Source organism: Mustela putorius, unplaced genomic scaffold (assembly GCF_011764305.1).
Source record: "Mustela putorius furo isolate JIRA1106 unplaced genomic scaffold, ASM1176430v1.1 tig00003869_pilon_pilon_pilon, whole genome shotgun sequence".
Taxonomy (NCBI): domain Eukaryota; kingdom Metazoa; phylum Chordata; class Mammalia; order Carnivora; family Mustelidae; genus Mustela; species Mustela putorius.
The window spans coordinates 13,390,086-13,411,283 of NW_025422021.1; the positions used below are offsets into that span (position 1 = coordinate 13,390,086).

At 40.0% G+C, this 21,198-nt stretch overlaps 1 protein-coding gene across 2 annotated transcripts in view; it reads left to right on the forward strand.

The window, feature by feature from the left end:
• STK39 (serine/threonine kinase 39) overlaps positions 1–18,143 on the forward strand; it is a 297,979-nt gene extending 279,836 nt beyond the window's left edge. For both annotated transcript variants that reach the window (XM_045066931.1, XM_045066932.1), the window contains 2 exons: positions 3,543–3,607; positions 17,893–18,143. In XM_045066931.1, coding sequence (XP_044922866.1) covers positions 3,543–3,607; positions 17,893–17,967 — 140 coding nt within the window. In that variant the 3' untranslated portion in view covers positions 17,968–18,143. The remainder of the gene's footprint in view (positions 1–3,542; positions 3,608–17,892) is intronic.
• Positions 18,144–21,198: the final 3,055 nt, after the last annotated feature.

Sequence of the window (21,198 nt, forward strand, 5' to 3'; positions counted from 1 at the left end):
TTCTTGCTTTGCAATCCTCTGCTGCCTTTCCGCAGCAGCACAGGGTACACAGCAGATGTTTGGGTCATGTCCTTGGATCAAACAATATTGTGACATCACCTTGTCAGGTAACCCAAGTCTGTGCTTTTTTGTCTTCTCTCAGAATTTCCTCTAGGGGGAATGCATTGGACTTGGCGTTCACTGGGGTGCTTTTCTTCACAGCTTTTGTTTGGGAATAGCTCAGATTAGAGAAATTCACTCCCGGCCCCCAGAACGTCAATACTATATGAGTTGTTGTGAAATACACTGGTATCTGGGGAGAAAAGTGTATCTTTCTACTAATCACTTGTAATGCAAACACAGACTGTAAATAGTCATTATGTAACTGTTACTTTTCTAACTGTCCTCATGTGGAGAATCTGAGTAGTACAAGTTTATAGAGAAACCAGGGTCTGGAGAGTGCCAGACTTGGTTTGCGAGAGACACGTCAGTTCTGCTGCCTTGCCTCTGATCGATGACCCCCAGGACAATGTTATTTCCATCTTCGTTTGCATCCAATCAGGGAGCCACTGAGCATTGGCGTCTTTCTCACGTGGTCGTTAATGATATTGTTACAGTTTCACGAAGCACGATACCGACCATACCTTAGGTCAAATGTTATTCCAAAAGAGCACCGAACACTGATAGAGATTCAAGCCTGAATGCACCACAGAGACCCCCGCAAACAGCCAAGAAGTCGTGATGGTTCACACAAAGGTAGCCTGTAGCCGCAGTGCTAGGGCAAGGGGACCACAATTCCTGGTACCTTGGTGAGTGTTTTCTGTGCCCTTTGTGCCAAGAATCAGAGCACTTGTGACTGAAGAGGGTGGGGAGGGACAAGCTCCAGGAAGGCAGAGTCTCATCAGAAAGTTCTATTTGGGAAAGCCAGGAAGGATTAGAAATAAGAGGATGGCCACTGAGCAGGCAAAGGTCAGAAGCCCCATACTTTGGGGAATCCCAAAGTGCCTTAAAGCATGAAGTTCAGTGGTGCTTCAGCATGTACCTGAGAAGCTCTTAAAGCTGACCAGCCCTATCCAGCCCTTCCTTTTCCACTCATCTTCCAGGTAAGGCACATTTTTATTTTTGAAATCCAGGTGCACAGTCAGGAGAAGGGAGAAAACAGTGACACCCATCTTTTTAATGAGCATTGCTAGTGGAAGAGAAATTAGCATCACCTTGAATTTTATGTGATGTCAGTTAAATGAAGGTATTTTATAGCACTTTACAACAAATTAGAATCAACTAAATTGAAAATAAGCCTAGCATCTGGGATGAGTAATCAGGTAAGTGGCCAGTTTTGCTATTTTTGCTTTGAGTCAAAGACAGAATTTGAATTTCTAATGTCCCCAAGGTACAGGGCTCACCATTGGGGAATGTGGTTTCCGGGACGATTGTTGAAGATGGTAGCATTTCAGCTTTGCCCTTCAAGTCTACAACTCGAGTAGCCATGTTCCTTGGAGAATGGCGCTAACCCACAGGCTTGCACACCAGACAGAGGGCTGTGAATTCATGCAGGACAGAGCGTGGCTTTTGGCGGAACGTTACAGAGCAGACTGGAAATAGATGACCCAGAACGGGGCAGTACACCATCCACATTAACTAAGAGTCTCTAATGAAGGACTGAAATTCACAGGAAGACATTGCAGTGACTCGTGAAATCAACCCAAACCAGAGGAACTTTTCGTTTTTAAGGACACAGTGATTCTGTGCACTTGCTGCAGTTTGCGACCAGTCAGAATGTTCTGACATCATAAATACTGGCTTTGGTGAACAGCATTGCACAGCTGAGCTTTTCACTCCACGAGCCAGTGTTTCCTGTATGGATTACTAGATGATTCTATCATCTGACATATGCTCAGGAAACGGCTGAGGAGGCCAATAGACACTTGGTGATGATAACTCTGTTGAGGCTGGTGGCGGTGGCCCCGGTTCATTTTTTTTTTTTAAGAGTTTTATTTATTTATTTGACAGACAGAGATCACAAATAGGCAGAGAGGCAGGCAGAGAGAGTCAGGGAAGCAGGCTCCCTGCTGAGCAGAAAGCCTAAGGATTCTGGGCTTGATCCCAGGACCCCGGGATCATGACCTGAGCCGAAGGCAGAGGCTTTTAACCCACTGAGCCACCCAGGCACCCCTGTGGCCCAGGTTTTACCTGACATGTGTATGGTTGGCTTGTGTGGGCAAAAGGAAGAGGAGAAAAAGATGGGGCGGGCGGGGCCGGGGAAGGGGAGGCGGTTACCATAAACGAAACTTTACAGATTGCTCAGAGTGGAAGTATTAAGAGCAACAAATGAAGATAAAATGATGCTTGTAATTATGGTTTATAAAGAGAAATAGGCCATATTGAGTATATAATTTTCATTTTTTTTCTCCTCCGCAGCTGATAGATTAAATGAAATAAACTGATCTGCAGAAAATCCATGTCTCTAGGTTGTTTTTAGTCAACCTTAGAGAAACATGAAATGTGCAGATTTTTCTCCTCTTTACTTAGATTTTCTATTTTAAACCCTTTTCTCAAAATATTTATGTTATCTTAATTTTTTTTATCTTAAAATAGTCACATAACATTTCAGATACCTAATTACTGAAGCAGCAGATAACTTTCCACATGAAAAATAAAAATGACACACAGAACTTTCTCTCTTTCTTCAGGAGTCCATTCTTTTTCCCTCACCAGCAGCACTTACTTGATTTTCAGTCCTTGAGACTTTAGATTTGGATATGGAAAGTGTGAGGTTTTAAATTTCTGTCATCATTACATTCTGAGAATTCTGTACCCTAAGCCAGGGGAGGAAGCTGGAAAAATGGACATCTCTGCCACAGTATCAAATATATCATGATCCCGTGGAAGATGGGATGGGTCTCTGATGAATCCTTCAATAGTGAAGAAACATATATTCACTATTGAACTCCAACCAACAGCCTCTAGGGCTTGCCTCTCTTCAGCCAACTTGGCTGTTGTTCAAGGTGCCTCTTCGAGGCTTTGACAGATTATTGTGCTCTGAAAGCGTGAACACAGATGCCCAAGTCGTAGAGGTTATCCACTGTATTTTGTTGCCTTGATAAAAATGGGTGCAGAGAATTGAATGACTTTATAGGCGGGGGATTCAAAGGCACTGACCTTAATTCTTTTCAGAAAAACCCTTCTTTGCAATACCTCGCCTCTATTTTGTGCTGCCCTCTGCTGGCTAATAAATTTCGTAGTGTCGAGTGTTATGAAAAACCGAGAGATAGAGAACCTGGGGGCTGCTAACAACTTCTACTTTCCACTGGAAAGTAATTTCCCAGTTTGCTGTACGAAATGAGGGCTCAATGTATAGTGATGAATTCAGATGCACTGAAGATATAAATTGTAGAAAATGTGTGAGACTAATTTGGTTGTTTATATGGACTTTGCAATGCCTGTGAAAGAAATAATTTTGCAGCTTATTGCATGATTAGTCAGATTTTCCAAACCATTGATGTGAAAATCCTGTGCTACTGTAAATGATTTGGACACTTTTTCTCTACGTTTGTATTTTTCAGTGGCTGCTAATTTACAGAAGATTGTAGATGATCCCAAAGCTTTAAAAACCTTGACGTTTAAGTTGGTAAGTTGAAAGTTCTGGAAAGAAGGTAAATATTTTGCCATGCTCTGCCAGCAAGGACTAATCACACAGTTTTATAGCCTGCTCTGTAATTCTGTTGCTGCTGTTGCTTTCTTTTGGGATCCATTTTTGCATTTGTCCTTTGCCGATTTAACCTTTGGGAATGTTTTCTGGCCACGACTGGGAATTTCCTCTTCTATGAGCGTACCTTGTTTTCAGCGCATCTTTAAGAATAGCCATTTGAGGGCGCCTGGGTGGCTCCGTGGGTTAAGCCACTGCCTTCAGCTCAGGTCATGATCTCAGGGTCCTGGGATCGAGTCCCACATCGGGCTCTCTGCTCAGCAGGGAGCCTGCTTCCCTCTCTCACTCTCTATCTGCCTGCCTCTCTGCCTACTTGTGATTTCTGTCTGTCAAATAAATAAAATCTTAAAAAAAAAAGAATAGCCATTTGAGAAATCTTGGAGCCCATGCCATTTTTGCCTTCAGTTTGCATGGCACCTTGACCGTATAGACAAAATTAAACCTCATTCCAACCAACACTCTTAATAAAGCTTTCCCAAAGTGAAAGCCAGGAGGTTCTAACTTTAAAAATTGAGGCTGATTGTTGTAGAAATGCTTTAGGTAATTGGAAGCAATTGTGGAACTACTCACTGAAGGCTAGTGAACAAAGACATAACATTTTAACTCCACATTTCAAATCACGGCAATAGATTCTCGTGGAGAAGAGGTATTGCAGCAGGTTTTCTGTGCTAGTAGACTTTGAATTTAAGAACTAGAGCGGCCACAGAGATTGAGATCCTGAGCATCCTGGCATCGTTCTGAAAGCGAGAGATAGGGTGACCACAGGCAGAAACAGGGAGCAGTCCAAATAGTCAAAAGCGACGATTTTCCGGAAAGTTTTAACAAACAGTACACTAAGTGACTCATTTTAAAATTGTAAATCTTAGCAAGAGCCAGTCAGAATGTTGCAAGCAATTTAAGATATAAATGACTAGCACTTTGCTGTGCACAATGTGTATTGATGATCTGTCTTTTTTATTTCTTGTGAGAATTTAATGGAAAATGCGCGCGGCCAAAGATGCGAAATGATTAGTTACAGTAAATGTTAGCTCTGCTCTAATTAACTTTCTGGATCTTGCCTCACATCTAATTTCAGATGGCTAGGCTGTGTGACGAACAAAAAAACACAAAGATTCTCAAAGAAAGAATTTATCTGAAGACATTTGTTTTGTTTTCAATAACAAAAGAACATTTTACTGAGACATAGAATGATAAATTAAGAAATTGAAAATAATGTCTTCTGCTTTGGGACTCATCTGTCACGTTTATTATGTTTCTAATTCACCTACATCTTTGTAAACATATTTCGTTCATATGAGACAATATTGATGAGAAAATGGTAGCCTGTGTCAGGATTTCAAGCCCGTTAATGTTTCTTTATTCATTTTTTATAGCATAAGAAAGAAGTTCTCACATAACACCTCCAGAAGAGGTGCCTAAATTTGAGTATGTAAACAGAGATAAGAGATGAAAGCTTTCATGCTGGCTTTTTTTTTTTTTAATTATTTATTTAATTGACAGAGATCATAAGTAGAGCAGCAGGCAGAGAGACAGAGAGCGGGAAAGCAGGCTCCCCACTGAGCAGAGAGCCCAATTCCGGGCTGGATCCCAGGACCCTGGGATCATGACTGGAGCTGAAGGCAGCGGCTTAACCCACTGAGCCACTCATGTGTCCCATGCTGGCTTATCCCCACACTCCCTAAACTTGCTCACCTATGAAACAGGAATAGCAACCCTGCCCCTTTCCTGTTCCCGAAGGTCTTAGAGAAACCCCTAGTGTGTCTTTCCTGAACAGTAAGAAGAAGGTCAAACTGCCTTCATCTCCTACTCAAGCCTCTTTATGACTTCTGTGGATTCTCTCGCTTAACTCCGTCCTCTTCCCTCCGTCCCCATTTCTGGCACGTTAGCGGGATCCTCTCATCTCCTGAAACACACCTTCCTGCCTACAGACTGCCTGTCGCAGGCTCCGTTCACCACCCTGTGGCTGCGGCCAGGGTGCTGCTTCTGCATTGCAAAATGCTCCTAAAACTCAAACCCCGGACCAGATCTCCCTTTCGGGCTCCTGCTTTATTACCTTGCTGTATCTCCCTTCATTCTCTCCTCTCTCCTTCTACTTTTGTCCGCTGGCCCTTTGTATGTGCTTCTCTCTCGCACTAAAATATCCATCCAGCTTCTCTGGGCTGCTACTTCGGCTACCCTATATGCAGGCATGTTCCAGCTTCTTGCTTAAATTTCACTTTCTCCAGGAAGCCTTCTGCGACATCCAGTCCTGGCTCAGGTGCTCCTCTGCTATTCTCCCCCACGAATTCAAGTCTAGAGCCTCCAGGGGCCAGAGGCTACTGCCTAGCATGGTAGCTGGCACAGCGCGGGGGGCTTGATAATTAAATATATTAGTGTAATACACACCTCAAGTCAGAGAAACTTCAGCCATCATTTTTCCCTTAGCATTTATTTTAATTCCTGTAAAACAATTAAGATGGTGATTTCTGCTTCATGCCCTCTTTTTAGAGTCCCTTAAAATCCCTGGGCCTTGCCTGCAGGAAGAACGAGAAACACTTTCTTCGGCATCCCGTGTTGGCTAGATCGTGAAATCCTTAGGTTCATTTTCTGTCCTGGGACTCTGAGACTCTGCGGGGCTAACTTGCCCGTGGTTACAGTGTAGACACTGCAGAGTCCCCTCTGGTCTAGCTCCCAGCCCATCCCCTCAGTCACCGTTCATTCTGAGAATCAGGGCCCTGCAGCTGTGTGGTTTTACGGTTTACTGTCTCTGTGGATTCTTCCTTTTGGATGACGGGCTTGGATAAGCAGATTGAATAGTATGGGCCTGTCTGGTCCCGGAGTCCTGCAGGAGAACCCAGGCAAGTCTTCCCTTCCCCTGATAGCTTGAGAATGTAGTAATGTGCTGTTCCCAGAAGATGGAAATTAATGGCTTTTCCCCAAAAGATAGCTAAAGACATTAAGTAAAGCCAGACTCAAGAGCAACCTTCGGTTTTGGTCACTTCATTCTCTGTCCAGCCCTCGTTAAACCTGAGGGGGTTTCTTTGTTGTTACCTGTTGCCGGCCAGTTTGAGATCCACCCGACAGAGCTCATTTGAATTGCTTCTGGGGCTAATCGTCTGTAGAACACTGACATCCTGGTAAAACCACAGAGGCTCAGATGCACTTGCCTTCATTTGTCCGTTTGGCTATTTTCTTGAAGAATAAAAGAAAGTATTTCAGAAGGATTTTTCCTCACAAACTGCTGCTGGTGGTGGCCCTTTTCTCTCTCAGCTGTTTATCATTTTTATCTCAGAGCTTTCTTTGCTTTCTAAAGGAGAATGTTGGGGGCCTGAACATCGTCTAAAGAACAAAGTTGTATCTTGGTGATGTGGTTCCTTACCTCAGAGAACAGTGCTTTACTCAGGAGATAGTTGGGGCACTTCACAAAATTACTCTTATCAGGGTCCTATACCAGATACCCTAATGTAATTGCTCTTGGGACAGCCTGGGCTTTGGGCGTCTTGAAGGTGTCCCCTGGTGACTCCACGGGTTAACCCCAGTTGAGAAACACGCTGTTTGTAGATTGCTCAGTGTCTAATCTCCTTCCGCTCCACTCTCCCACCACTGTTAGAAATACTGGGCTCAAGTTTGAAAAGGTGGGCAGTTCTTATGTATCTGCTTATGTAAGAAAAACAGTGGCCTAGGGAGCAAGGATGTTGGTTCTACCAAGAAATGCATTTACTCCCTGCCCAATGAGATCTTTAGTCTCGTTTGACATATAATAAGTGAAGTATGATTTCCATTGTTGGCATGACCAGAGGCAGGGAGAACATTTTTTTCCCCCATATATATAGCACTTTTAATGAAGTGGTTTAAGCAAAAAGGGCATTTCAGCTCAAGTGGAACATGCTTTGAGTGCAACATCTCAGTACTGTTTCACTGTTGATTGTTGTGAGCCTTGCCTTGAGACAAGTCTAAATGTTTACGGCATTTTTTAATCTGCTGCCTTGCAGTTTTATAAAGCAATTGAGTCTTGCTGCTTTCAGGGTGAAGTTTTTGAAACTGCATTAGTAAAAATATGAAATAAGATAATTCTCCCTTAAAGACAGAATAGAAGCTGTAAGTACGTGTAAGTAACATTCAGTTGGTCCACATTTACGTAAGCATTACAGATTTTAGTTCCTGAAGTTAAGTAACATGCATTACGTATAGCAATTTCATAAGCACTTTGGCAATTCACGACTAACAGGCCTTATTTTTAGAGGCGTTTAGCATAACCATAGTTGGAGGCTGTGTCACTAGGCAACATTTCCTGAAGTACAGGTAAAGGGAAGACTGAAATGAGATGAAAACAACTCAACTTCTCCCCCCCGACCCCCAGCCCTTACTGAAAGAAGAGAAGGATAAGACAAAAATCTCAAGGCAGCCTATCAGTTCAGGAAGATCCGGGTAGCAGCTCTGGGTCTCCAGCTCCAGTCCAAGACAGTGGTTCTCCAAGCGGGGTCCCCAAACTGGCAGTGTCAGCTTCATCTGGAAGCTATCTGATAAAAACATAAATTCTATGTCTACATCCCAGGCCTAAGGATTCAGAATTTCTGGGACGTAGGGTGCAAGTGTTTTAACAAGTTCTCCAGGTGATTCTGGTGCATGCTAAAGTTTGAGAACCACTGCTTGATGGGAAACTTGGGAGCTTATTTGGTGTTTCACATATTGGGAAGCACTTGCGTAGAACAGTGGTTCTCAAACTCTAACCTTTGAATCACCTAGGGAGCTCAAAAATCCCAGGCACCAGCCCCCACCCCAGACCGATCCCATCACAACCTCTGTATATTTTAAAATTTCCAGTGGCTCCAAAGCCCACCCAGGTTGTCATTTCAACAGTCTTCATAGCATCTTCACCAGAAGTAGATTCTATCTCAAGAGACCACTTTGCTCATCCATAAAAAACCAACTTCTCATCTGCTCAGGTTTTTTTCCTGACCTTGCAGGAATTCAGTCCCTTCTTCAGGTTCCCCTTCTAATTCTAGTTTTCTCGCGGTTTCCACCATCTCTGCAGTTACTTCCTCTGCTAAAGTTTTGAGCCACTCAGAGTCATCTGTGAGGTCTGGAAACAATTTCTTCCAAACTCCTGTTAATGGAGACATTTTGACCTCTTTCCACGAATCACTCATGTCCTTAATGGCATCTAGAAAGGTGAATTTTTCCAAAAGGTTTTCAAATTTCTTTGCCCAGATCCATCAGAGAAATCACTGTCTGTGGCAGCTATAGCCTCATGAAATGTATTTCTTAAATAATAGGACTTGAAAGTTGAAATTGCTTCTTGACCCATGAGCTGTAGAATGGATACTGTGTTAGCAGGCATGAAAACCACATGCATCTCATTGTGCCATTTCCATTAGAGCTCTTGGGTGACAAGTACATCATCAATGAGCAGTAATATTTTGAAAGGACTGTTCTCTTCTAAGCTGCAGTTCTCAAGAGGGGGCTTCAAATATTCAGTAAACCATTTTATCAGCAAAGGTGCTGTCTCTTGTTCCGTTTATAGGCTGTAGAGTATAAACCAATCTAGCATAATTCTTAAGGGCCCTAGGACTTCTGGAAAGGTAAGTGAAGATTGGCTTCAACTTAGAGTCCCCATCGGCATTAGCCCCTAACAAGAACCAGCCTGTCCTGAAGTTTGAAGCCAGGCATTGACTTCTCCTCTCTAGCTATGACAGCCCTAGATGGTATCTTCTTCCAATAGAAGGCTGTGCTGTCTACATTGAAATTCTGTTGTTTACTGTAGCTGCCTTCTTTAATTGTCTTAGCTCTGTCTTCTGGATGACTGACATGCTTCACCTTGCACTTACATGTTACGGAGACAGCTCCTCTCCTTAAACTTCAGGATCCAACCTCTGGTAGCTTCCACCTTGTCTTCTACAACATCCTTACCTCTCTCAGCCTTCAAAGAATTGAAGAGCAAATTAGGGCCTTGCTCTGGATTAGGCTTGGCTTAAGGGAATGTGGTGACCAGTTTGGTCTTCTATCTGACCACTAAAACCTTCTCTATATCAGCAATAAGGCTGTTGGCTTTCTTATCATTCATGTGTTCACTGGAGTAGCACTTCCAGTTTCCTTCAAGAACTTTTCTTTTATAATCACAGCTTGGCCTTAAAGGGTGCGAAAGGCCTAGCTTTTGACCTGTCTTGGCTTTTGATCTGCCCTCCTCACTAAGTTTAATCATTTTTAGTGTTTTTATTTTTTATTTTTTTTTTAAAGATTTTATTTATTTATTTGATAGCGAGAGATCACAAGTAGGTGGAGAGGCAGGCAGAGAGAGAGAGAGAGATGGAAGCAGGCTCCCTGCTGAGCAGAGAGCCCGATGCGGGACTCAATCCCAGGACCCTGAGATCATGACCTGAGCCGAAGGCAGTGGATTAGCCCACTGAGCCACCCAGGCGCCCCTCATTTCTAGTTTTTGATTTAAAGTGAGAGACATGCAGCTCTTCCTTTCACTTGAACACTTAAAGACCATTGTAGGGTCGAGTTGGTCTGATTTCAATATTGTTGGATCTCTGGGACTTAGGAGGCCTGAGGCAAGGCAGAGAGACAGGGGAATAGCCAGTGAGTGAAACAGTTAGAACACACACAGCATTTATGGATTAAGCTCACCATCTTATATAGGCATGGCCCATGGGCCCCAGAACAATTGCAAAATTAACATCAGAAATCACTGATGTCCTATTACTATAACAAATATAATGAAAGTCTTTTAAAAAGTGTGAGAATTACCAAAATATTACAGACAAGAATCGAGCCAGTGCTGTGGGAAAATGACCCCACCAGACTTACGTGGTACAGGATTGCCACAAATCTTCAATTTATAAAAAGAAAAAAAAAATGTGCTATCCGGAAAAGGCAAGAAAGTGAAATGCAATAAAGCAAGGTAGGCTTCTATCATGAAGTACTGTGGTTGTCTCCAGGAAAAGCTCTTGTGAGATTAAGTTGTAGGCTGAACTAGCCTTTTTTTTTTTTTTTTTTTTTTTTAAATCCCTGTGGAACACCATTCTTACTCAGAAGAATAACTGACAAACTGTGGTTATTCATACTAAGAATTTGGCAGTATTTTTTCAAAATGAACCAAGTGAGCCTGACACTTCAAGGAAAACAACTGAAAATATTTGTCATCAATAATACCTTTCTGTTCTAGAGCAGAGAAAGGATTTTGGGAAACTTGCATCTGCCACTGTAAGTGTGACAACAGCCCAGTACTTACTTTTTCTGATGAGATTAGTCATGTGTGATATTAATGAATATGATTGGTGGACATTGCATATTGAAACACTGAGATTCTATAACAGACTGTGTCAGCAGTGGATGATCTGCATAATTCAGTGATGCTGAGGGGAAAAGATCACTTCCAACTGAGAGATAGGCCACTGGTTTCAATGTAATAGAGTATGGGGTTTCAGATTCTACAATGCAACTAAATTTTAAGAAAATCCACTTGGCATATCTTGGTATGGTGACAAACAACAGTCACAATGATCAGAAAGACTTTTGAAATACTATTTATTCCCTTTCAGTGACCTATTTATAGGAGGGTGGATTTTTTTTCCTTTTTTTTTTTTTAAGATTTTATTTATTTATTTGACAGAGAGAGAGATACCACAGGTAGGCAGAGAGGCAGGCAGAGACGTCGGCAGTGGGGAGGGGATGGGGAAGCAGGCTCCTTGCTGAGCAGGGAGCCTGATGTGGGACTCTATCCCAGGACCCTGAGACCATGACCTGAGCCAAAGGCAGAGGCTTAACCCACTGACCCACTCAGGTGCCCTGGATTTTCTTTACATATGTCAAGGGAGCAACATAAAACAATAGATGGAATGTGGAAGCAAATATGAAAATCTAGCCATCTTCTGTTAAGCAAGACATTAAAGAGATTTGCAGAATGTGAAGCAGTGCCATTCTCAAATTTTTGTTTTGGTAAACTGTGGTCATTTTCCATTAAGATTTTATTTGTTAGCATGTAATAGGTTTATTATTAGATTTAATAAATTAGTAAGTGAATAATTTAGTAAATTAGTAAGTGAATAATTTCAGTTTTAATTTCTGAGATCGTCAGTATAATAAATGCAATCTACATAAGCATGTTTGTTTTTACTTTAATACTTTGATATTAAAATCATGTTTAAAATGTTTAAAAATTTTCAGTTTTAATCTTTGAAATAGTCAATACAATAAATATAACCTACAAAAACCTAAGCTTTTTAAGTTTTAGTTCCAGTATATTTAACACAGTGTTATATTAGTTTCAGGTGTGCAGTTCAGTGACTCAGTAGTTAAATACATCACCCGATGCCCATCGCAGCAACTGCCCTCCTTAATCCCCATCACCTGTGTCACCTATCCTCCCAACCCACTTCCTCTCTGGTAATCACTTTGTTCTCCAAAATTAGGGGTCTGTTTCTTGATTTGTCTCTTTTTTCCCCCTGGGTTTTGTTTCTTGTCTGACTCATTTTACTCAGCAGAATACTCTCTAGCTCCATCTATGTCCTTGCAAATGGCAAGATTTCATTCTTTTTATGGCTGAATAATACTCCATTATATATATAATATAATATATATATAATATAATGGAGTATTATTCATATATATATGAATAATAGTATATATATATATATACACACACACACACATACACACACACACACATACCACATCTTCTTTATGCATTCATCTATCAGAGGATACTTGGACTGCTTCCATATCTTGGCTATTATGAATAATGGTGCTATAAACATAGGGGTGCATGTAACCTTTTGATTTCGTGTTTTTGTATTTTTTTGGGAAATACCCACTGTGTAATTGCTGAATCGTGGGGGTGGTTCTAACTTTTTGAAGAACCCTGTACTGTTTTCCACTGTGGCTGCACCAGTTTGCATTCCCACCAACAGCGCACAAGTACTCTCCTTTCTCTACATCCTCACCGACACATGTTATTTCTTGTGTTGTTGATTTTAGCCATTCTGACAGGTATGAGGTGAAATCTCATTGTAGTTTTGATTTGCATTTCCCTGATGGTAAGTGACGAAGACCTTTTCACGTGTCTTGTGGCCATCTTTAGGTCTTCTTTGGAGAAATGGCTGTTCATGTCTTCTGCCCATTTTTTAATTGGATTATTTTTTTGCATGTTGTTTCATAAGTTTTTTTTTTATATATTTATACCAACCCTTTATTGAATGTATCATTTGCAAATATCCCCATTCAGTAAGTTGCCTTTTTAGTTTTGTTGATTGTTTTTGCTTTTATTTCTCAGGAGACAGATGAGATGTCAAAAAGGTTACTGCCTGTGTTCTCTTCTAGGATCTTTATGGTTTCAGGTCTCACATTTAGGTATTTAATCCATTTCAAATTTTTCTATATGGTGTAAGAAAGTGGTTCATTTTCTTTCTTTTACAAGTGGCTGTCCAGTTTTCTCAACACCATTTATTGAAGAGACTTTTTCCCATTGAATATTTTTTCCTGCTTTGTCGAAGATGAATTGACCACATACTTGTGGGTTTATTTCTGGGTTTTCTATTCTATTCCATTGATCCACAGGTCTATTTTTTTTTTTTCTTTTTAAAGATTTTATTTGAGAGGGAGAGAGAATCTCAAGCAGACTCCACACTGAGGGCAGAGCCTGGCTCGGGGCTCAATTCCACAACTGTAAGATCTTGACCTAAGCGAAAACCAAGAGATGTTTAACTGACCAAGCTACTTAGGCAACCCTCCATATCTGTTTTTTTAAGCCAGTACCATACTGTTTTGATTGTCACAGCTTTGTAATTTAAAGCCCACAACTGCGATGCTTCTAGCTTTGCTTTTTCAAGATTGCTTTGGTTATTCAGTATCTTCTGTGGTTCCACACAAATTTTAGGGGTTTTTTGTTCTAGTTCTGTGTAAAGCGCTGGTGGCATTTTGATAGGGTTTGCATTAAATGTATAGATTACATTAAGTGTACAGACATTTTAATTTATCTGTAATTCCATAAGCATGGCATGTCTTTTCCTTTCTTTGTGTTGTCTCCAGTTTCTTTCATCAGTATTTAATTCCTAGGTTATCTTATTATTTTTGATGCAGTCAAAATGGAACTGTTATGTCAATTTCTCTTTCTAAGGATTCATTATTGGTGTATAGAAATGCCACAGATTTCTGAACCTTTTGTCTCCTGTGACTGAATTTATCAGTTCTAGCAGTTTTTTTGGTGGAATCCTTGGGTTTTCTATATAAAGTAGCAAGTCATCTGCAAATAATGAAAGTTTTCCTTCTCTATCGATTTGGATGCCTTTTATACCTTTTTTTGTTGTCTGACAGCTCTGGGTAGGACTTGTAGTATTATGTTGAATAAAAATGGTGAGACTGGACATCCTTGTCTTGTTCCTGACCTTAGGGGAAAAACCTCTATTTTTTCCCCATTAAGGATGTTAAGCTGTTGATTTTTCACAGATGGCCTTTATTATGTTGAGGTATGTTCCCTTTGTTGAGGTCTTTCATCATAAATGGATGTTGTACTTTGTCAAATGCTCTTTCTGTGTCTGTTGACATGACCATATGGTTCTTTTCTCTTATTGATGTGATCGATCACACTGATTGATTTAGGAACATTGAACCACCCTTGCATCCCAGAAATAAATCCCACTTGATCATGGGAAGTGATTTTTTAAAAAAGCATAAGCTTTTGAAGTCCTTGATAATTTTTAAGAATATAAAGGGTACTTGAGACTGAGAAGTTTGAGAACTACTGCTTTAAGGGTGTCTAATCTCTTTGCTCTAGAACCCAGGATCATTTTCATATTGCCCTCAGTGTTTTGGCCACAGTGAGCAAGACAAGAACTCAGCCTTGGTTAAGAGAGAGTTAGCAGGGTAGTGGGGAAGAAGAGCTGAGTACCTGAATAAAAGCCAGACAACCTGGCCTGTGACTCTGCCAGGAAACTGAGTGTTCCAGTGTAGCCACAGGAGGCTCTGGAACAGAGGGTGAGAGATGGACTCCCTGTGTGATGTACCCACAATAATCACTGGTTTGATCACCCACTTGCATTGTAAATTCTCAACTTCTATTACTCTTTGCAAAAAGGATTTAAGATTTTTCTTTTAACCACTATTGGATACTTTATTTCCTCTCATTTCAACATCCTGCTAATTCCCATTGCCAAATTTCTGGTGTATCTTTGACATGCACTGATGTACTTCCCAGTGGCTAGTCCCTGCTTGTCACTGTCAGCAGCTATCCTTGCTCCTGTGGTGTTTGTCATTTGCCTATTAATTACACACATTGTGTCTGCCCCCATTCACTGCATTGAGTAAATGATGTTAGCAGGCGTGAAGAAGAAAGGAAGGTTTAAGGAGATATACAAACTGGTGTGGAACAAGAAAATAATTGGGGGTGAGGGGCTGGGTGGTGATTCTGATCTTACTACCCCTGACAACACAAACAGTGAAAATTGCCCTTTACTGAATATCTTGTCAACTTTAACTAAAGAAATCAATGGGCAGGCACAAAGGAAACTTTTTAAATGCCCACTTATATTTCTACCCTTTAGGCTATTGATTTTCTTATATAAGCTTAAGTACTGACACCATTATTTTAAAGATAATTACTTAAAAATACTCAAGTTCTGTATTCTAATTAGCAGTTTATTGTAAGGGAAATTGTTGGGGGTGACAAAGGACTGAGTTTATGCACTGGTTTTTGGAGCAGTGCAAAGCAGGTTCATTGTGATGATTGGAAGGTTGTTTTTTTTTTTGTTTTGTTTTGTTTTTTTTTAACATGGGAAACTAATTGTTTTGACAATAATTTAGCAGGAATTAGGCCAAGAAAAGGTTTGTATGGTCCTTTGGTGATTAATTGCCTATTCCCAGTCATTTATCAAAACTTTTTCTCCCCACTTGTACTTACATAATGTCAGATTCTGGTTTATGCACTCTGAAGAGGTGGCCTGGAATGGTGATATGCATACTGTGTGTGCGTGTGTGTGTATGAGAGAGAGAGAGAGAGAGAGAAGGGGAGTTGAAAAAAAATAAAAAATTTTGAATGAGGACAAGTGAAGGTTTGATGAGCAATGACTTGTTTCCAGTTCCTTTTAATTTTGAAGAAAAAAAAAATCAAAGTATTTGACACAATATAAGTTGGGACAATTCTAGGCAATAAATGTCCTAAAATATTATAAACAAAATTGTTCTGGAAAAATAAGTTGTTTGTTATGAGCCCTGCTACTACTTGGTAAACACTTTTTTTCTGACCAGTTTTATAGAGGACGCCTTTTGGTAAAAACCGTATTACCCTCGGTGACCAGTTAAATCGCTTTTGCTCATTTTCGTATTTTAACAACTGAAAATCTGTACATCTTAATTCGCTTCACATATTTCACCCTTTTTCCCCCACTCCCCACCCCCGCGCCACCACTCCTTTCTGGCAACCACCTGTTTGTTCTCTGTATTTAGAATCTGGTTTCATTGTTGTTCATTTGTTTTGTGTTTTAGATTCCATATGTAACTGAAGTACAATATTTGTCCTTCTCTGGCTAACTTATCTCACTTAGCGTATATTGTTTAGGTCCATCCTTGTTGGAAATGGCAAGATCTTACTCCTTTTTATGGATGAGTAATATTGAATTGTATATATGTATATTCTACATCTTTATCCATTTATCTGTAGATGAACCCTTAGATTGGATATTCTGGCTACTGTAAATGCTACTGCAATCAACACAGGGGTGCATATATCCTTTCAAAGTAGTGTTTTCATTTTCCTTGGGTAAATACCTAATAGTAGAACTACTGGATCATACAGTATTTCTATTTTTAGCTTTTTGCAGAACCTACCATACTCTTTTCCACAGTGGTTGTACCAACTCGCACTCCCAGCCAACAGTGCACAAAAGATACCTCTTCATGTTTCTTGTCTCCTGATACTAGCCCTTCTGACAGGTGTGAGGTGATATCTTATTTGGTTTTGAGTTACAGTTCCCTGATGATTAGTGATGTTGAACATCTTTACATGTGTATGTTGGCTGTCTGTCTTCTTTGGAAAAATGTCTGTCCGGGTCCTCTGCCCATTTTTTTATTGGGTTTTGTGGAGGTTTTGTTACTGAGTTGTAGGAATATTTTGGATTACTGACCCCTTATTAGATATAGAATTTGCAAATATCTTCTCCCATTTAGTAGGTTGCCTTTTTCATTTTGTTGATGGTTGCTTTTGCTGTGCAGAAGTTTTTTATTTTGGTGTAGTTCCAGTAGTTTGTTAGCTTGTCTCCCTTACCTGAGGAGACAGGTCCAGAAAATTGTTGCTAAGGCTGAGGTATAAGAGATTAATGCCGATGGTTTTTTGTTTGTTTGTTGTGTTTTGTTTTTTGTAGGATTTTGGTGGGTTTAGGTCTTCAATTCACCTGGAGTTTATTTTTTGTGTATGTTATAAGAAAGTGGTCTAGTTTCATTCTTTGCATGTAGCTGTCCAGTTTTCCCAGCACCATTTATTGAAGAGATTGTCTTTTCCTCATTGTATATCTTGCCTCCTTTTTTGTAGATTAGTTGACCATATAGGTACGGGTGTGTTTCTGGGCTCTCTTTCATGTTCCATTGATCTGTGTTTTTGTGCCAGTACCGTACTATTTTGGTTACTGGAGCTTTGTAGTATAACTTGAAATCTGGGATTGTGATATCTCCCTGCTTTGTTCTTCTTTCTCAAGATTGCTTTGGCTATTTAGAGTCTTATATGGTTCCATACAAACTCTGATTATTTGTTCTAGTTCTGTGAAAAATACTATTGATATTTTGATAAGGATTGCACTGGGTAATATGGATATCTTAATAATTCTTCCAGCCCATGAGCTGAGCATGGTCTGTCTTTCCATTTGTGTCTTCAGCTCCTTTCATTAGTGTCTTATTTTCAGAGTATGAGTCTTTCACTTTTTTGGCTAAATTTATTCCAAGGATTTTATCATAATCCTTTAAAATGATTAAGGAGCTCTAATTTGAAAGTATATTTAAAATCACTTTCTTGGCAGTCACTGACAGTTTCAAAGCTCCGAGTCTGGAGACTCTGGTGTTTTAACGGGAACAAATCCTCCCACCCCCCATTTTCTGTACTTGATACATAGTGACCAGATTTGTTACAGTAGTCCTTCAAGAGGATGATTCTCTATCCTGGAAGACATGGGACACTGGCCCCATAGAGACTGTGCCTTTGCTTGGATCAACCGGCACTGAAACTTGGCTTTTTCCCTTTTCAGGCTTCAGGCTGCGATGGGTCGGAGATTCCTGATGAAGTGAAGCTGATCGGGTTTGCTCAGCTGAGTGTCAGCTGATGTATGTCCCTTGACATCTCCCTGATCTGTCATGCCCCTCACCTCACAACACTCCCCTCAATCTCCTCTCCCCCACCCTGTCTCCCACCCCCTCACTCCCAGTCCCCACAAAATCAGAAGATTGTGAAGAGTCTGGCTTCAATGAAATGGGATAAAAAAGAATTTTTTTAAACTTACAACACTCCGAGTTCTGCTTTATTCTCTAGCAATCCACAGTATGAGAACAAGCAAATGCCACAGCTGCACGACAGTTGCTAATTTTTCCAAAAGCTATTTAATATTCTTAGCAATCAATTTGGATATCCCTTAAGTGAAAAGAATCTGAAATACACTCAGGTGGTCCTATTTATTGGCAACAAAAGGAATTTTTTCTCTCAGAAGCCTATTTCTTCTCTCATTGTTCTTTCTGTTCTACTTTAATTGTACATCTGACAATACTGCCTCTTTTATGTTGTATTTAGAAATTAATATACTTATAAAATTAAGATTTATTAGCCAAACTTGAATTCTAGTTTTAAAACTGACTGTGAATTTTATTTTTCATATATTTATGCATTACACACCTTAGCTATAAGAAGAAAAGTTTTTGATTATATGCTTCTTGCAGTTAATCTCTTGTTATTTAAACAGAAAATTTCAGGTCTATCTTTGGAGTATTTATAACTTTTGATTTTTGAAATGACTGAATTAGGAACTAGGATGCTTATTCTTTTGGTTTGTTTGCAGAAAAACCAATCCACAATCTGATTGTCTCTTGGGAGAGGGTGCCTTGCAAACTTTCATATTAAGAATGTGCCTGAGGCTGCTTTACTTTGGAATAGTCTCAGATCTAAAATTTCCTCTACATCAAGTGGCATATGTAAGTTTTGCTTCATTGGAACGTATAGAATGCTATATAAAATGTTGCCATTCTATTAGACTGCTCATTATGTACCCATCTCTGATTTGACTTCTCCTTAAATGATAGGATTTGTTGTTCCAAAGGTGATAAACTTGAAGCTACCAGAATCTGAGTTTTACTTGAAATTCTGCAGAATACCCAGGTGGAGTAAAAAATAGAAAGGGTTTTGTGCAATGACTAAAAAGGTAAAATGCTGTTAAGTTTCAAGAATAAATCCTTTTCAACCCAAGTAGCCCTCTGCTTGACTGTGTATTACGGAATAGTAAACCTTAGGATTTTCAAAATTGGAGTCTAAACTTTCAGGGAGGTGGGCTCCCAGGACGGTACCATTGCTCTTTCCTAGCTAACCCTAGATACGGCAGCTCTTTAATGTACTTTAAAAAGCAAATATATATTACTAAGGAAAGAAAAAGTTATTTATAATTGCCTTGTCATAATTGTAAAGGTGTTCTAGAGCCATTTGCATACAATTTAATGTAATTTCATTCCATTCTATTGTTTACACAATGATTACTCAAAGATGACTGCAAAGGTAAAAGGAAAATAAAAGTGTATTGCACAAAGCGATTGTGTCCCCTTGTTTCCTTCCTCCTTCAGGTATTACCAGCATGGCGGTGGGGCTGGTTGGCACTTCCACTCCTCCTAAGAACTAACAGTGAAAAGTGCCCTCAAGGGAACAAGGCGACCATTCAGTCAGAGGATCAGGTTTGACAAATATTCACACTTCGTGTAGACTGTGTTTGAACTCAGACAATAGGGCTATAGGGAACAAGAGAAAAATAATTCCTTACCGTGGCTTCTTTTTAGCCCAGAGGCTTGGAGTGCTGGTGACTTTGCCAGAGCCGGACTCCCAAGGTCTGGGTTCTAATAGCCTGAGCATCTTCTTAACACTGTATACCTTGTGGACAAAACCAAGATGAGAAAAGGCCCTCATCATCTACTGGGAAAGTAAAACATACATGAACAACTGGAGAAGCCTTGTATTGCAACATAGTAATAAGTATCATAGAATAATGTATGTTCCTAGTCCTGTATCTTTACTGATTGCATAGGAATGTATATAAACTTCCTTAAATACTAAGACAAAGATTGTCTTAAAATGAAGGGACTGTAAGAACTGGCTAACAATATGAACACCAGGGTCAAATCTGTACACAGAAGTTAGCCTTGAGGTCCTGCAGAATTGCAAAGCTAGGGCTCATCGCAAAGAGCTGTCTGAGCAGACACAGCCTTCTCTCAAACATTTTTCTTTTTAAAATTAGGAGAAATACATTTTTCCCTAGTACTAAAGCCTGGAATGAAATTTCTCTAGGAAATGAAACTTAGTATTCAGAACCTTCAAAACTATCCAATCAGTCCTACAATACACACATAGTAAGTTTTGAACACACTTACCTTCTCTAGTACATTTAGCAGATGCCCAGAGGTAGGTCCTGTGATAGGAAGTACCATCCTTAAGAAGTTGAGAGCGTAGTCCAAGCAGTTCGGTAATCAAAAAACGTAAAGGTGTGAGTGTACAACCTATTCTTTAGGCAATCCTACGTGACCATTTCTCTTAACCAAGCTTTAGATTAATGAGGACACACAACAATGCAGTGTTGTGATTCACTGGCGAGGACCTAAACATCACTGAACACATTTTCGGTATTATTTGGACAGATTCCTATGCCTTAACAAACAGATGGGTTCACAACCTCTCCATTTAAATAACCTCTCTCTGTCTAAATACATACAAAACCTGTTCTGCATCCCAGGCACTTCTATCATGGATAGTTTTTAAAGTTGTAAAAAATAGAAGCAAATTCCCTTTTACCTCATTATAATTCCCATGTATTGTCCTTATGTGAACAAAATGGTTTTCTGTATCTAAAACAACTTTTAGAGGGGTGCCTGTGGGGCTCCATTGGTTAAGCATCCAACTCTTGATCTCACCTCTGGTCTTGATCTCAGGGTCATGAGTTCAAGCCCCAGGCTGGACTCCATGCTGGGTTTGGAGCCTACCTAAGAAAAAGAAATAAAAACTTTCAGAGACACCTGTAAATCATGTGTGATGAAAATTTTTCTAACAAAAACAAAAAAGTACTCTGGTAAAGTTCCCTATGTGTTCCATATTTATGTGCTGGCAAAGTAAACATGGTAGAAGCCCACCTCCTCTTCATGTCTGAATAGGGTAAAGTAGCAATTTTTAGGGGAAGACCCAAGGATTCCCTCAAAAAAAAAAAAGTCCTATATACAATGATTTTAACATGTAAAAATTTCATATTCCTATTTTCAATCACCCATGCACCGATGGTCTATTTAGTTTTAAGCAATATACCTCCTGGGTGAAT